Here is an 18,680-nt window from a genome sequence, read left to right as displayed (position 1 = left end):
CGTGGAACCAACACCGATGTCCTTCCCTCCCATTGCTGTCCCGCCAAGTTCGGCAAATGCTTTCAGCGATAACGGGTGCTCAAATGAAGGGCGAGTGAAGGTCTGTGATGACAGCTGCCGTGTGTTGCATCACACTCGCGCACACACACACACATGCGCGCACATGTTCTCAACACCTCCGTTACTCGTGAACAAAAGCACGCAAGCTCGGCGCACGCATTGTTATTGGAAACAAAAGCAGGGCAATAGAAGCAGAGAGAGAGAGAAGTGTTGGGTGAAGTAGCGAGATGAACTTACGAGAGTCGTGTAGAAGTGGATTCTTCAAAACAGGACGCGTGGCTTCAACAAAAAGTTTAGAGTGTCGTGGTGCAAGATCCTCGTTTGCGGCTGTGAGTCAGTGAAGGAAATTCCTCATTCCTACGGCGGGAACCATTTCGAAGGGCAATCTCCAGTGAATTCTCAGAGTGGTACTCGTTTTTATTTGCCGCAGAGGTGGGGGGGAGTTTGTGCTGGGTTGATCCCCAACTGGGATTTGCACTCGCAAATTTCTTATTGTAGGTTAAGGGGCCATCCATTTAGTACGTACGCATGGAAGGGGGAGGGGGGGGGTTACCCAAATTCGTACGCTTGCGTATTGGAGGTCTACTGACAATATACGCATAGGAAACGGGGGGGGGGGGTTGCGTCAGGCGTACTTACGCAGGTGGGGGGGGGGGGGTAAAAAGTCCGCGTGCGTACAGGGAGGGGAGGAGGGGTCAAGTTTTGACAGATTTTTGCGTACCTACTAAGTGCTATAAGCAAGTGCCAACCGAATGGTTTCTCACTATTATTGTTTTCTTATCGCAGTACGGTTTTTAAATATTTCTGTGGGTGGAGGGAGATAATTAACAGTGTTTATTCTAAGGAAAGTCTGGCTCTGCCATAGGCATATGGATTTACCAGCAATTGTTCTGTGCCTTTATTAGAGATGAATGGCAACAACAGTAATTTGACGAGGGAGATGCACTCGTCTTTGACACTGTTGCTGCAAAGTCAATGTTGTTGGCATATTGATGTTTCACAAAGTTATGTTGTGGAATGTAGAGGTCATCAAATTAAAACATTTTTTAGTAAGAACCCGAACGAACTGAGTTCAATTCACAGTCAAAACATCACACTGAAAAGCATGGTTAAGTGTGATCAAACAACCCCCGTGACTAACACAATGTGGAGAAGCATTTGTCCAGCAATGGATTTTGAAATGGCTGTAAATTATGTTTTAGTTGTGTTTTTCATTGGTATGTGCTTCAAGAGTAATGTCTTCCAGTAGCATGTTATTAAACGAAAATAAATTAACACATAAGCCAATAATACTACTTTCAATAGAAAATCTATTACAGGAAATGTTTCAGGCAATGGCCCTGATATGTGCTGTAAAGAAGAACCATTATATATTTTAATTTTTTCAAAGCAATGTTATTGACGCCTATGTTGTGTTTTTTTCTTATGTGTGCTTGTATACCACTATCAAAGCAGTATCAGCAAATAACTTAACAAACAAGGTTGCCTTAGAACAACGCGACCTTAAATGATAGTAATAATACATTTGATTAGGTTTTGCTTGATAAACCAGTCTACTGGGGGCCCTAATGTTACTGACAAGAGCCGCTTCTAAACTATTTGAGATGGTACCAAAGAGTAACGCAAAAGCCCAGATATCTCTTGTGTTCGTGTTTCAGAGAATTATAGCAATATGAGTACAACAAAAATACTCTTAAATTATTGGAAATTTTATAACTATTAGAAAACAGATAACATTTGCCAAGATAAAGCCTGTCATACCAATGCATGTGCCTTTCACAACAAAGCTGCAAAAAAAACATGAAAAAGGATAGAAGTTTGGAGGGCGGAGAGGTGAGGTCAGGAAAATATATCCCGCTTCTCCAATTAGCATGGTTGGCTACGTACTGTGCGAAAGAAGTTCAACATTTCTACTATAATGAGCCAAGAATGTGTGTGTCCCACGCGTGACGTCACTCCACATGCTTATATTCATGAGCGGGTGGATTTTTACACTCACGCAGAAGGGTGAGCGGACATAATTTTTTTCGCAAATTTGCATTAAGTTTCACGTTTTTTTATTTAAAGTGAATCTAATAACTAAATCTACGCAGCAACAAAGTGGATTTGGTGTCTTTATTTATTTCTTCAGCACTTGAGACAAGAGGTAAGTCTAATTTATGCTTTTACATTATGGTAAAATCGACATTTCTCGGTGTTTTTCCAGATATTGTATCGAATTCCATTTCATTTCAACCCCAGCAACCGAAAGCAGAAGAGAATAAAAATATCAGAACAGTGAATTTTAACAAATTGAAGGTCAGTTAAATGCAGTTCTTCAGTGAAATGCAGTGAAGTGTTTTATGACATACTTTGTGCAAGATTCACTGCCATTCAATTTACACAAGATAAATTATACTCTGCTCAATTTTTTCGTAAATATTGCAGCTTCCGTCCTAGGACGGGCAATCAAGCTAGTACACACATAATAGGAGAGAGAATAACACAGCTCAGGATGGAGCGACCATGGGTCACAGCAGTGCTTGGCAGCTGTGAATTCGATACTGTACATGTTTCTCAAATTATCTGGCCAAAGCATATGAAATTCAAATGAATATATTGAAAGTCTCCGTATGAGCCCCAGAGGGCCTTCACACCCTGTATCGCCATAAGCAGTGCAGGTTTCCGGGGTATAGGGGTGGATGCTGCAAAGGGAGCAGAGATGTGAGTGTGTGTGTGCCCCAATGAATGTCTCTGATCTTTCCAGCTATGTAGCTTTAATGCACTGGCTGTCACCACCACTCCTTCCGGAAAAGGTGTCAAATACAACAATTTATCAGCGCCCTCCCCTCTGCAGCCTGCACAACCTGAACCTCTGACCCTGGCCACCCCATCAGCCTCTCTGCCCTCTCTCCGTCTTTGTACTCGTATCTAAATATTAGACAGCATTTGCATCCAGAAGCTTGTTTCCCTGACTGTGCAGCAGTGAAACCAATGCGACAAGCTGCAGAATGCAGAACTTGCAATCTGACATCGCAGACCACCAAACCTCATCACACTTGTATATGTGCAAGGCCCTTTTGTGTAGGCTGTGTGTGGGAGTCATTTGATCATTCTTCACCACCCTGGTCAGTACGGGATGTGACATAAATTCTTCAAGCTCAGTTGAACTCGTGCTTTGTGCAGTAGTGGTAACTGTCCATAGATGAACAAGGCAATACAACCTCAGTGCTGGATGTGTGATGACAATTGCTCTGTGGTGTTTTTGCCTCGGCCACCCATCTGATTATTTTCAACTCGTGCTTACCATGTGCTGGTTGGCTCCTGTTAGAGTTCAGTGGTGCAGCTATCCGGGTGGGGGGGGGTCGGGGTTGGTGGGGCAAAAAAATGGAGGCCATGGACTAGAGGGGCCCAGACACTAACCTAGGAAACATTTCATTCCTTGCACCAAGACCCATACCAACCACGCTATGCGACTTGGGGTGCTATTAGCGACCCACAATGATGTGGTGGAGACAGCACCATGACCGCCTGGCCACCTTTATATTCCCACTGCTAATAATTACTGTGGTGCACAAAATATGTCTCATTTTAGTGGGGCCCAGGCTAGATTTGAACACCGTTTGCCAATGGCATTTATCACAGTGAGCAACTGAACCCAGGCCATCAGGTTTTAACCTCAATATTTGGATGTATGTTGAACGTATTTCACACCGTACGTAGCCAACCGTGCTAATCGAAGGTGCGAGGGAAGGACAATAAACTAAACACAAAAATACATTCTTAAAATAAAATAAATAAATCTAGATTTAAAAGTGTATGGCTTCTGTGGCTTTCTAATATTGGAAGGAAAATCATTCCAGAAGGCCGCAGAAGAGCATCTGAAAGCGCACGATGCAGTGACTATCTTTGCTCGATGGCCAGCCATAAGCTGATGTTGGGATGACTGGAGTTTGCTTGATGATTTATGCTCCTTGACGAGATCAGCAAGGTATTGTGGTGCGTTTGTGGCAAGCACTTTGTGTGTAATAAGTGTGAACTTATGTTCGAACCACTACACGACAAGACTGGTACAAAAATACCCCCGTGTAGCCACATGGGCTGTTGGGGCAAGGGTTGTAAGAAAGCACCTTTGACAACAGGGATGGTGCACAAGGAGATAGTGTGTGGTCAGCACCATGCCCGGGCCGCCTTTTATCGCCGCATTGCTGATGTTTACACGACGCCAGGCACTCATTTAAGGCTGAGTCAATCTAGGGCATGCCCAGGATTGGTCCAGATATTCACCACTGATATCACACATGGCTGTGAATTGAACTCGGGTGACCAGGTTCATAGTGCAGCGTGCTGTTACGCCACCGCTCCGCATACAGGCACACTTGCGCGCTCACACACCCTTCGCAAAAACACACAATGCACTTTCCAGGAGACTGGAGTATGCGTGTTTGAAAAAAAAAATCTCCAAAGCTTATCGAGCTATTTAAACACCGCCGTGTGCCCGCTGTCCCCGTGAGAGGGAAGGTATTTGTGGACCGCGCGCCCCGTAACGTGAACTCGCCCATGACGTGGGCCCCAAAAGCCGCCGCCGCCGCTGTTGCCGGTGCGGGCAGCCAGCGACGTGTTCGCCGCAGGTTGCTCGTCCGCCACCATCGCGCGGGGGTGAGTTCTCTGCCTCCATTCGTTCGGGACTCACGTTGTCATCGGAGAGCTCAAACGGGGGCCGGAGTATCGGTGTCGCAGCATCCAGAGCCAGTGTCCGGTTGGTGCTGCGTCGTGAGCTACCGGGTGTTTACACGTTAGCAGTGAAATGAAATTGATACGTTCACGTGAGCCCTCTCTTTAAGTTTCCAGCTCTGGTAGCGTAGTTCTGCGAAATGTGACCTGCTAAATGCGTAAACTACCTCCATTCAATTTCTGCAGGTGATGGAAAAGAGTGAAAATACTCTGTTTAAATTTTTTTTGCTTCAGTCATTTGCTTTTACTGTTACACGTTTAATCATACACAATGTCATAAGATGCTTTATCAAATTAATTTGCATTGGTTCTAAAATGTTAATCTGGCCAGGTGGCGTTCATTAAAAGTCAACTTCTTGTCAGGTAATCATCCGGGGTGAATAACATGAGCACCACTTTGTGGGAAGTCAATAGCGGTTATCCCATGAAGAGCCTGGGCCCCATCATGGCACTGTGGAATTTACACCGTCAATTCAAGGTTATCCCTTTGCTAATTTTAGCAGGAACATACAGAGACTGCAAATTTGATTGTACTCGTAATTTACTAGGCAATCGATCAAAACCGATTTTCATGCTCGCAAAACACGTGTAGATTAATCTTGAGTTCGAAATTTAGTCGTTCAATATTGATGCAAATTATGTGCTAAATATACAAAAAGAGTAAAAACAAGGATAAATGACAAACAATGCAATCGAGAGAGAGTAAAAACGATACGAAAGAGAATCGAATTCTGCTACAGCGAATCATGACAGTTCATCAGATCACTGGGGGATGAATCGTTACCTGTCCAGAATTGCCATGTTTATCATTTCCAGAGTTTGCAGTAGTAAGGCTACTGCAATCTGAGAGGTGCCATTTTTTGGTAGGGAATGTTTTTCTGGCTGCCATGCATTTTAGTTGAGTTGTGTGCAAATGAATACGCTGTTGTGTGTCACTGTCATGCTCCAGGTGTGTATACATTTATTTGCATTACAATGTTACAATCGTGTTTATATTTCGATGCTCAAGAATGCTATTTAACAGAGGCAGACATAATTAGCGGCAACGCATTGGTCAGCGCACTTTCACTATGAATATGGAGACCAAATTTCAATTCCTGGCCATGTTTAACAACAGTGTCGATTGATATCCGAACTGATGCTGGGCATTCTTTATCAACCCTCACTGACCTCAATAACTGCCACGACCTGCTTGACGGGCAGAGGTCCTCATCCAATAGTGGATTGGCAAAGGGCTGTACATGTACTGTGTTTGCACGGGACTTCGTTTTAGCCCAGAGGGAGACCTAAAGCCAGATGCAGTGGGATCCTGCGAGAGCAGAAATTGTAGGTTGGGTATCGACTGTGCAACAGCTGAATGATCTGCAGAATAATGGGATGGGGAGGTGTGGTGGCATCTATGGCATTGGTCACGATGACCTCTTGACTTGACCTTGACTACATAAGCTGTGGGCATTTTAAACCAAAATTTGAAGGGCCTTGGGCCACTCGGATGGGCTAATTCCCCATCAGAGCACTGAGCTGGTCCTGCTGAGATCTTCGACATTAATCCGGACAGCCAGCTGTGATTAAACTGGATTCTCAAATGTAGTCAGTTAATAGTCTCTGCCATTGACTTCCACGCAAAAAAGTCCATTATATTTACATGTATTTTTTATTTCATCTCTGCCGGATGAAGGTCCCTCCAAGTCGCCACCATTGTTTAACTTATTACTCGCTTAATTCAACCTATTAAACTTATTTGATAATTTCATTGTCATGCGACAAAAAAACTTTGCAGGGCATATAAGAGTTGTGTTTCGATTGGGGATGAGGAAGCCTGTTGAAATTACTTCTGCAGCAGCACACTGTGACAGCTTCTTTCATGGCCAATCTCTAACACAAGATGGTGCGCTGCTAGCTGTGCGAGAGTGCCCAATGTGAATTTCTTCATCTTGTGACAGAATGCTCATTAGCATGGCTTGATATTAGTTTGTAAAAAGACAACAAAAATAAAATCCCAAACGCATGACGTAATGATCATGCCGTATGCTCAGTGACGTAGCTGTTGTGGGTACAGGTGGTGGGTGCAGCTACTATTTTGTTTAACATCGTAAGGCCCACTGAGATATATACATATATCTCTTTTTCAAAAGCGACCTGGCCACAAATTATAGCTCAACGAAGTGGCTTATCACGTGGAAATTTGTAGCTGCCAAATACTCTACACGCATATTTATAAATGTGGAGGGAAAAACCAGAAGACCCACGGGGAGAGAGACATGCAAACTCCGTATATACAGGCGTTAGGGTCGGGATCCTGACGAGGTAGTTAACATCACGCCACCGTGGTGCCTGCACCTGGAGCCCATGGGACAGAGGTGCCTAGGCGCTGTGCTACAAAGAGGCATGGATAAACTGGACAAGGGGTTCCCATTTTATGTATCGCACCAAGACCCATGTCAAGCACACTACGCCACCGCGTGTGCGATTGTATGCTGCTCGTGCGTGCGTGTGCCACGTGACTGGCGACAGCAGAAATGGAACGGGTGGTGGTGAGGATCGGAGGAGGTCCGCCCTGGGGCTTCAGGCTGGGGGGCGGCAGAGAGGCACGGAGCCCGCTGCGGGTGCTGAAAGTGAGTGCGACATACCCCAAATGCGTGGCGCACATGGAGCGTTGCAGCATCAGAGACACCAACACACTGCAGTCTGTGCCGCGACACCTGGTAGCGCAGTCTGAATAGAATTTGTGAAAAGACGGAGTGATGTTCGTAAAGTGCCGTGGTGACGCACTCGACATTTTTTCTGCACTAACGAAGCTTCCAACGCGTGTCAGACGCATGGCCTACGCGTGTATATATCTCTCCAAGATAAGAGGGGGAAAAGTGGTGGCGAAGCAGTTAGCGCACCACACGATGAACCTGGCGGCGACGTGAGTTTAAATGCCAGCCAAGGCGAGACATCGCTGGCGAGTAATGTCTGAACTCGTCTTCATCGCCACCCCTTTACCACCACCGGCACTGGCCAGCATTGTTCAAGAAGTATGGTCAATAAACACCCCCCCCTCAACCCCAACCCACGGGGCTACACTCCAAATAAACTGATACTCCGAATTGAGTCCCCTTCAGAATCAGAATCTTTATTTATCCTTGAGGAATCCGATGAGCTATGAAGCTCTTGGTCACAGATGCACAGCCGGGTTGGGTGGGTCAGCAAGTTACAACACAATAGAAAAAAGGTAAGCAAGTTACTTGGAATAAATACATGAAAATAAAAGAAAGTATATCAGTACAAATTGCATAAGTGCATACATTCCTCATTTTTTTTGTTTAGTTTCTTGTCTTTCCCCCGCACCTCCGATTAGGACGGTTGGCTACGTACGGTGCGAAAGAAGTTCCACTTACATAAATTCCGGCAGTGGATAGACAAAGAGCTGTCAAGATCTTCCTTCATGTTTGGGAGAGCGTTTGATGCTCTCTGGCTGCTTGCGGCTTCGCTGCTGCCATGCACGTTGTATTAATAGTGGGCGCAGGCGAGCCACCGCTGACCTCCAAATGTCTCGCTGCCGATTGTGTTTCAATCAGACACAACGTGCCGCTCACAAACGCTCGGGAGCGTCACTGCATTTAGCTTTTTTAAAGCCTGTTTACACAGCCTCTGGGTAAACACGTCTATCGCACACTTTACAGAGTAAAGAGCCTCTTGAGCACTGAAAATTAGGATCCGTTTTTGTTACAAATTAATTTTTGCAGTTTTATATTTTGAAATGTTTTTTTTCCTAATCAACACCACGCACCACTGTCTCCCATCCTCTTTTTAAAAAGCATTTGGCGGTGTTTACGTCTGTCGAATCGATAGTGCAAATTCTGTATTACTACCACGTGAACCAGTCTCTCCATATTGAATTGACTTCCCACCGTTTTAATGTGTGAACAGTTCTGGACTGTTTCAATTAAAATTGTATCTACGGGTATAGATTATTTCACTGACAGCAGAGATGAGGGAGGTGAAGGGCAATTGTATTTTTTGCTGTTATAAATGCCATTTTAAAATATAATATGAGAGTTCGTCTACTTCTTACTCGTGTCATGCATGATGTTATTTTGGATTGATTACTAGATATGCACAGTACAAAGTTCTGGTTGTTTATTATGATTCATAAGTCATGTTTATAAAATGTCCTTGAACACTCTCCTCCATCTACCATGTAACGTGCTAAGCCACATTGGCTGACTCGCCATTGAAAAAGAGATTCTTAACTTAATTGGCCTGACTCGAAATAACCTGACTGACCCTGGCGAGAATTTGAACTCTGATGATGGCAGTGATGATGATTTATCATTGTGATGGTTGTCGTGGTGGTGGTTGCTGGTGGCGGTGATCACAAGGCTTGAATATTTTACCAGTCACTGGTAGAATGGACGAGGTGACACGTGACTAATACCGTAAAACTCCGTTTTCTGGGGTGAATGGGGGGAACAGGTGTGGTGTGTACGTTGCACACGTATTTCTTGGGTCGCTGATCCGGATAAACCTGGCTGGGTGGTCTTGGTAGTAATGGTGGTAAAGTAGTGGTGGTTATGTTAGTGATGTTGTGGTCCGTGTAGCACAGGGGTGGGGAACCTTTTTTCTGCCAAGGGCCATTTGGATATTTATAACATCGTTTGCGGGCCATACAAAATTATCAACTTAAAAATTAGCCTGTTATATTTGGTCAAACATTTAATTAACTCACCCCTAATGTGATGACTGGAACTGCTTCTCTTTGGTGAGGTGTGTGATGATGTTAGCTGGTATTGATGATGTTGCTACTCGCAATTGCTTTTCCAGGTTTGCTCCTAGATTTATTGAATTTCGAGTCCCGCCTGCGGTTGCCTTGGCAGGGCCACACTAAATGATTTCGCAGTGCCTTATACGGCCCGCGGGCCGGACGTTCCCCACCCCCTGGTGTAGCAGTTAGCACCCTGCTTCCTGAGTTCAATTCCTGCTCACGGCCACATCAGCGGCAAATAGCTGAACCAGTCCTGTGCCTCTCTTAGGTCGACTCAGCTTTTAAATAGTACCTGGTGAAGTGTGTATACATCAGTACTGGAGAGACAAAAGTAACCTGGCATGGTGCTAGGCACACCTCCTTTCTGTGTTGTGTCAAGCTTACACATCTTTGTTTTGATGTTCGTGTTGGTGATGCATCTGGTGATGGTGGTCATAGTCACGATAGTGGATGGTTCTGTCGATGGTTTAGATTGGTGGATGTATGGCTGTATTGTCGTCGATGGCGGCGATCTATTAAGATGGGGATGATGATGGACGGTGGTGATGAGATGAGAGACGGTAATGTTGGCGATGGTCACGTTGACGGTGGATGTCCAGGTGAGGAGGCACAGCCGGGCGTGGCGCGCGGGGCTTCGAGACGGAGACGAGCTGGTGCTCATCAATGGCTACCCGTGCCGTGACACGACACACGCCCAGGCCGGGCAGCTCATGGAGGCGCGGGCCAGCGCCCTGCTGCTCGTCGTGTCCAGGCAAGCACGGTGCCACACACCTGCAGAAGAAGACAAAGACAACGTTTTCCCCTTAACATACTGTTGGGGCAAGTGCTGTTAGCGAGCAGAACCTATGTGAACGCTGGCAGCACCACGCCCGGTCACCTTTTTCACCCCACATCACACACCAGGTTCTCGTTTAAAGCTGCTGAGTCGACCTAGGGGAAGCCCAGGACCAGTTTCAGATAATCATCACTGGTGTTCGCCATCAGCGGGATTCGAACTCAGGTGGTCGGATTAGTAGCCATGCGAGCTAACCGCTATGCTACCGCTGCACACGTACACACTCGCATACATGCACCAGTCTACCCAGGTCACTGTTGCAAATGAGACCCCCGGTAAACATGAAAGTTGGGCCAACGTTGAACCAATGGTTCCAACCATATGCCAACGTTTGCTCAACGTTGGCATGTTTATTCCCGAATTCTCAGCTGATTAAACATATAAACTTCTATGCAAATCATTTACATGCCCACAAAAACAAATATCTCCCATATGGCCTTCACATAATTTGGGGGAAAGTGCTGTTTACCAAGCACCTATGAAGGCCGGCACGGCACGCGGTTGGTCGCTGACTATGCGCCCCATATATTCCTTCGTGATTATTTACTGCAATTTTAGGGGGCCTTGGATAAAAAAAGAAATCGCAGAACCTGCCGCTTATGATCTGGAGGCCGACTGTGTCTGTTTGAAGTTGCACACTTCCGGAGCAGACACCTTACACCCCAGACAGATCCATTTATCCAGCAGGTATGTGATTTCACCAAAGTTGGCGGCTATGGTTATGCTGTATATATTTATATATGTGACTTGTGTGTCTGTGTATGTATGTATATAAAGGGAGCGGACATTTAGCGGTTAGCGTGCTGCGTTATGAACCCAGTGACCCGAGTTCAAATCCCGCTCATGGCCACCAACATCAATGACGATTATTTGAACCAGTCCTGGGTCTCCCCTAGGTCGACTCAGTCTCAAATGAGTGCCCACTGCGGTGTGTAAATATCGCCACTGGGGAGACAAAGGCGGCCGGGCGTGGTGTTTGCCTCCATAGGTGCTCGCTAACAACACTTTCCCTAACATTCTGTTTAGGCTAAAGGGGGCATCTTTGTCTTCATATCTATAGGGTCTCCTTCAGTGTGACTGCACATTTGTACCGTGGATATTTACTTGTGACAACTAACTGGCTTTGATTTTCCGCGAGGCTTACGGGAAAGCCTACACTTCAGCCGCACAAATCGTGGCAGATGCAGATACATGACTTGATGGGGGGGGGGGGGGGAACTCTCCGATGTGTGACTGTGGTGACCCACAACAGGTCGTGGAACATCTTGCGACTCGATGCTCGATTCACAAACACAAAGGAGGAATAATCACAGCGACGTACTCCGCTGCTACTGACGCAATTATCGGGCTCAACCACCACAATGTAAAATGACAGTCGCATACTTTGTTTCTATTGGGTTAGGACGTGTCAAAATGTGTGTAGTAAACCCTCCTCCACCCCGCGCAGGCAATGAATGAGTGTCACCTGAATCAAACGTGACAAATTTAAATTCTTCTTCAGCAGCAGCACCACCACCGGTGGTGTCAGTGTTGTCATTGGAAAGGAATCTCACAACATCGAAATGGCTACGGACGTTTCGCTGGAGGTGACATCCGGCACCGTCCAGTTGTTGACAGGAGCTCAGATCTTGAGTGAAAGCCGACGTATGAAATAAAAGTTGCGTTTGTTTGATTGTTATTCAAGAACCCAGAGTACAAATGACATTTCAAAGAGCGATACACCCTCAAAATTAGGGACCGACCCAGGGCATCTGGGCTCGCTGCCTTTACTGCGGTAGGGGTAACAATCAGGAGCAGTATATTTAAAAATAACAATTACAGTTGTTGTTCTATGTATGTATGTATGTTGAACTTCTTTCGCACCATACATAGCCAACCGTGCGAATCAGAGGTGTGGGGGAAGGACAACAAACTAAACACAAAAAGGTGTTCTGAAGAAATTAGTTTTCAATATACAGAAGCAGAAGAAGACGTACAGTCGGCGTCGTACAGTCGGTTGACAGTCATTCAAATTACAATGACGTGTGGACTCGTTTGTGGAAGAGATGACAGTTGATGCGCAAAATTAGTGATGGTTTTGGAAGTGGCGACTGAATGTGCATTGGGAGGGAGGCAGAGTCCGGAGGATCGTGAAAGCGGAGACGGAGTTGTGAAATGAGACACGTCGCGATTGGGAATGGGTTGCAGCTGTGCGGAGTTAGTGGTGGCGATGACTTGACCATTGGGACCTCTCCATCAATCAGTGAATTGGAAATTTGTGATAATGGTGATGATGGTGATGGAACCATTCTAAACGCACACGTGTGTGCATACATACATACACACACACGCATGCGTGTGTGTGTATGTATGCGTGTGTGTGTGTGTACGCGCATGTGTGTATGTGTGTGTGCATAAGCACGCCTGTGTACGTACATAAACACGCACACACAAAACAAAGACATAGATCCCCCTAATGCTTTTAACTTACTGCTGCGGCAAGCCATGTTAGCAAGCAGATATTATTACCTTCGTGGAGTCCGAGGAAGTGATGAGGCCAGGGGCCACACTTGGCCACTTTTTGTCTCCCTCTTGCCGATGTTCACAAGATAAAGATCCCCTATATATCTGACACAGGCTGTTGTGACAAGTGCAGTTAGCAGGCACTTATCAAGGCTGGCACGACAAACGAAACGTTGGTGTGACCAGCAGCACATCAAGCCACCTTTGTTTCCCATATGATCCTTATGGCGGTACCCCGGGGAATACCAAATAATACACAATTAAATATCTTATTTGTGGGACACTAGTTTTCACAGGGGTGTACTTCACTCCGCGACTGGGGTACCAATCAATCCGAAATCAGTGCCACACTCCGCGATGTCGAAACACAGCGAGGACGATTGCGCCGAAACCCTGAACGCTCGCGGTACACACCGTGGCGGTGGTGCATCGTGAGCACAGCTCGTCGAGATGAGTCGATTACCGCATCGCCGACCATCAACAGACTAAAGATGACTGCATCACGGACATTATGCGAGAGCCATAAGGTTCATATGCTGATGTTTACACACTGCACCAGGTGCTCGATTAAGGGTTGACCTAGGGGAGACCGACGACCGGTTCAGGTATTCATGAACGGATATCGAAAGCAGGTCACCGGGTTCATAGCGCAGCTACATATGTATATTTAACTTCTTTCGCACCGTACGTAGCCAGCCGTGCTAATCTGAGGTGCGGGGAAAAGACAACAAACTACAGTAAACACAAAAATCTATTCTAAAGAAACTAGTTGTGTCCTTGTAGGTAGGCACGCAGTATTACACCGTCCCTCCTACTCGGCGATTCCATTAATGATCACTATTTGGGGGTCACGATTTGATTCCACAATACATTTTTCGTTTCTTATTTTCACCATCTCATTTAAACATTTTCTCTTTTTTCAATCAACAGCGTAAATGTAGCGTAGCATAACATGTGCAAATACTGTCGATTCACTATAAAACATCGCTTCTAATGCACGGAATTCGATGGATGTATCTTGTAAGAGTTTGTTTTGATGGATCTGTGCATCGTTACATGGGGTATGTTCATGTTTCACGTGGGTTACCAAACGCACACAAAACCACTCCACACACACATTCGACTCTCGCAGTCTCTTCTTTACCTTTATATGCCGCCTTTAAATAAACCTTCAGTTATTAAACTCTGTTGACGGGACGTTTTGTTATTCCTCAATAAGTGTGGTGGGTTTTTTCTGACCACTCCAGTTTCCTCTGATATGCCAATTGGTCGTTTATGAAATTGGCCAAACATTCTCATGCTATGCATCGCGCCCACTTTCTGTCTTGAACGCTCTTCCTTAAGTTATTAGGAAGCCACTGGAGCTGTGCACTCTTAAATATGGATTGAAAACTAATTTCTCTAAAATTGCTTTTAGAATTTAGTTTGTTGTCCTTCCCCCGCACCTCTGATGAGCATGGTTGGCTACATACGGTGCGAAAGAAGTTCAACATGCGTACATGGAGAACCCTTGAGACTTGGCAAGGCTTTCCTGGATACGTAAAGGGCTTTACTCATTCCACTGCTGGATGAGGGCCTCGTCACTTTTGAGCGAGTCATCACAATTATTTGACCCTAATTCACCACACTGCTTACCGCAGGTTGGTAAAGGGTTTTTTTTGTTTATTCAGCAAATGATTTTACACGTGGCTTTCACACAGAGCACAAGATGCACAAGAAAAATAAGTAATTAAAAATTAAATTGAAAATTTTAATGTATTTGCCTCTGTCATTTGGTGAAGGGGGAGAGAGCTTACAGTGAGGGAAAAAAGTATTTGATCCCCTGCTGACTTTGTACGTTTGCCCACTGACAAAGAAATGATTAGTCTATAATTTTAATGGTAGGTTTATTTGAACAGCGAGAGACAGAATAACAACAACAAAATCCAGAAAAACGTATGTCAAAAATGTTATAAATTGATTTGCATTGTAATGAGGGAAATAAGTATTTGACCCCTCTGCAAAACATGTCTTAGTACTTGGTGGCAAAACCCTTGTTGGCAATCACAGAGGTCAGACATTTCTTGTAGTTGGCCACCAGGTTTGCACACATCACAGGAGGGATTTTGTCCCACTCCTCTTTGCAGATCTTCTCCAAGTCATTAAGGTTTCGAGGCTGACGTATGGCAACTCGAACCTTCAGCTCCCTCCACAGAGTTTCTATGGGATTAAGGTCTGGAGACTGGCTAGGCCACTCCAGGACCTTAATGTGCTTCTTCTTGAGCCACTCCCTTGTTTCCTTGGCCGTGTGTTTTGGGTCATTGTCATGCTGGAATACCCATCCACGACCCATTTTAAATGCCCTGGCTGAGGGAAGGAGGTTCTCACCCAGAAAAAAAACACCCCTAAAGCATAATGTTTCCACCTCTAAGTTTGACGGTGGGGATGGTGTTCTTGGGGTCATAGGCAGCATTCCTCCTCCTCCAAACACGGCGAGTTGAGTTGATGCCAAAGAGCTCCATTTTGGTCTCACCTGACCACAACACTTTCACCCAGTTGTCCTCTGAATCATTCAGATGTTCATTGGCAAACTTCAGACGGGCATGTATATGTGCTTTCTTGAGGAGGGGGACCTTGCGGGTGCTGCAGGATTTCAGTCCTTCACGGCATAGTGTGTTACCAATTGTTTTCTTGGTGACTATGGCCCCAGCTGCCTGGAGATCATTGACAAGATCCTCCCGTGTAGTTCTGGACTGATTCCTCACCGTTCTCATGATCATTGCAACTCCACGAGGTGAGATCTTGCATGGGGCCCCAGGCCGAGGGAGATTGACAGTTCTTTTGTGTTTCTTCCATTTGCGAATAATCGCACCAACTATTATCACCTTCTCACCAAGCTGCTTGGCAATGGTCTTGTAGCCAATTCCAGCCTTGTGTAGGTCTACAATCTTGTCCCTGACATCCTTGGAGAGCTCTTTGGTCTTGGCCATGGTGGAGAGTTTGGAATCTGATTGATTGATTGCTTCTGTGGACAGGTGTCTTTTATACAGGTAACAAGCTGAGATTAGGAGCACTCCCTTTAAGAGTGTGCTCCTAATCTCAGCTCGTTACCTGTATAAAAGACACCTGGGAGCCAAAAATCTTTCTGATTGAAAATACTTATTTCCCTCATTAAAATGCAAATAAATTTATAACATTTTTGACATGCGTTTTCTGCATTATTTTGTTGTTATTCTGTCTCTCACAGTTCAAATAAACCAACCAATACAATTATAGACTGATCATTTCTTTGTCAGTGGGCAAACGTACAAAATCAGCAGGGGATCAAATACTTTTTTCCCTCACTGTATAGACGTTGGAGCATCAAAGTACCATACAGCAATGGACTTTCCTGCACGGCCCTCTATTGTGTGGCCTGCAGGCCGTATGACAACCTGTGTGTGCCTGGCGTTCAACCCTGCAAAACTTCCGAGGATCTGACGAGGGTGGGCGCAGTCTGGGCGATCGGGTCATAGGCGTTGTTATCACCAGCACTCGGACACTCGACCACTACATCCCGAATGGGCGATCATCGTTAAATACCCTTCGACTGTCCACCTGCATTTTGAAGTACATATATTGTTGTTGTTCCTCTTCTTCACCGTACATTAACGTGAAGCATTCCTGAGCGTGTGCGCAGGGCAGTTGCTTCGAGAAATCGCCGGCTTTGCAAGTATTTATAGGAACGGCCACATCTTCACACGTGCGCGCACACATGCTAGTGCAGCCTGCGGAGAGAGATTGAGAAAGTGGCGGCAGACGCCCGTAATTCCGTCAAGGTTATTAATAGAAGCTGCTAGGGAGTGCTGGCTTCGGGGTCTGGGTGGCCCACGGGAGGGAGAGAGAGAGAGAGGGGCAGAGAGAGAGAGACGCCTCGACACACACGACGGCGGACTGACAGCCGAGCGCGAGCGAGAAATCGAACCTCCGTCTCTCGGAAAAGGGTGATCGCCGTCTCTTATTTGTCGCAGACTCCGTAAGGGCCATGTCCAAAGTTTCCGTGCTGTAAGTATCGTGAGTGGGCGAGTGGGCATGTTTGCTCAATGCGCAACGGCTCAGCCCTGTGAGCTGTCGGGTTACGCTTGGGGCTCTTGCTCAGTTACGTTGATCAAAAGCAGATTGCAGCGTCTTGTAAACGGTTTATCAGTCGTGCTCTGTGCGGTATTGGAGAGCTCTGCGTGTCTCCGACCTGTGGTTCTGCCTCGAGGCGGTGATTTCCACCGGGTTTCACCGAACTGCGGTCAACAGTTATAAGTGGCGGCATTCTCCAGCGAGCAAAGTGACGGCAACTCATCTTTGGTTCCGGCCCTAACCCGAACCCTACAGAGCAAGCTTCTCACTACTAAGTGGTATTCATTCATTGACTCTGGAGTGATGATGCGCTGAGTTGACCCCGTGTTGATCAGGATGTTAATATACTTTTTCTTATTGTGAGATGAACACTCTAAACACAGTACAGTACTACGTGGCTGGGAATCCCTTTTCCAATCTGGTCTTAAGCATGAAGATATTTGATGCGACTATTATTTGTCAGAACAACTAATGTTTATGGATGCTAAACGCTCTGGTCGTTTCTGTTCCTATGCACGTTTTCCATCCGCGTTCGTCTTGAATCAGTTGACGTCAAAGCCTATTAAGAGTGTCTCCCTATTCGAACAAGCTGTGGTGGACCTGAGTCAAAGGTGGGCATTCCACATTCCTATGGCAGGGCCAGTTTGTCCATAGGATGACTACTGTGCAAACCAAGGGATGTTTTCAATTCCGGTGATCTATGCAGGGAAGAGAGGAAAAAAATATATACCGAATTCCCAGACTCTAGCTCTGTTTACCTGTTCACTTGTTGTGTGCAGTTTTATATCTGCCGTGGCCTCACCTGTCAATAGATATTGTATCTATACAGTGTCTAGATCAGGGATGTGAAACCTGTCCCTTACTGCAAACTCCATATACTGCATACAGGCGTCGGGGTCAGGATTGAACTCACGACCTCCTGTATAGCAGGCGAGGAAGTTAACATCTTACCACCGTGGCGCGCATGCCTTTGGCATGGCCGCACGTTTACACACGCATAAGCGTTATCCAATAATAATCCGAAGTAATCAGGGCTCCCCTTTGCCGCGTCAATGCGATGCCTGCGGCTGCTTTCCGCTCACCAACGCGTTTATGCTAACATTCCCCGCTGGTGCCCAACGGAGGAGTCACAGATCTACACTCTCCTGAAGCCATGTCGTCGTGGGTAGCGGACCTCGCCATTGACAACTAGCTCCTGAACCAAATTGGTGTTTGCCATCATGCGCACGAATCGAATAGATTACGATGCTTCTGCTGGTGGTGGATAAATATCGTTTGTGGGTTGCTTCGAAGTGGCAGGCCTCATGTGCACTTTTAAATCTACATTGAAAACTAATTTATTTTTGTCTTCAGTTTGGCCTTCCCCGCACCTGCGATTAGCCCCGTTGACTACGTATGGTGCGCAAGGAGTTCAACACATGAAGTAATTGGCGGCACCCCGGGGTCCCATCACTGCCCCGGGGTGGGAAAAACCGCGTAGCGACTCGAGTCTTGCCTTACCGACAACAAAACTAGTGTCAATCGATTGGCCTCGTCGAGAGCTACTCGGGGAACTAAGTTTCGTAAAAAGTTGTAAAATTACATAAACACGTTAAATTCACTGCCTGGGGGGCGGGCTCGCCTTGGCAAAGAAGCTGAGGAGCGACGGCTGACCGGAGGGCGTTGTGGACGCGCCCCCCGGGGCTTGCGTTTAGCCGGTGGGGTGGTGCCCATCGTGTCGATCGCCGCCTG

General features: G+C 46.2%; 1 protein-coding gene across 3 annotated transcripts in view; it reads left to right on the top strand.

Annotated features, from left to right (window-relative positions):
• The first annotated feature begins 4,565 nt into the window (after window positions 1-4,565).
• The window catches only part of LOC116950892 (uncharacterized), a 61,410-nt gene continuing 47,295 nt past the window's right edge, over window positions 4,566-18,680 (top strand). The window contains exons 1-3 of one of the 3 annotated variants that reach the window (XM_076073345.1): window positions 4,566-4,698; window positions 7,291-7,388; window positions 10,123-10,274. In XM_076073345.1, coding sequence (XP_075929460.1) covers window positions 7,293-7,388; window positions 10,123-10,274 — 248 coding nt within the window. In that variant the 5' untranslated portion in view covers window positions 4,566-4,698; window positions 7,291-7,292. Of the gene's footprint in view, window positions 4,799-7,290; window positions 7,389-10,122; window positions 10,275-16,738; window positions 16,884-18,680 lie in introns of those variants that run through there. The other 2 variants (XM_076073344.1, XM_032969039.2) reach the window with 2 other exon arrangements.

Source organism: Petromyzon marinus, chromosome 41 (assembly GCF_048934315.1).
Source record: "Petromyzon marinus isolate PM22_M1 ecotype Great Lakes invasive population chromosome 41, UKy_Petmar_22M1.pri1.0, whole genome shotgun sequence".
Classification (NCBI taxonomy): domain Eukaryota; kingdom Metazoa; phylum Chordata; class Hyperoartia; order Petromyzontiformes; family Petromyzontidae; genus Petromyzon; species Petromyzon marinus.
Note: the sequence above shows the minus strand (reverse complement) of the source record. Positions and strands in the feature narration are given on the sequence as shown.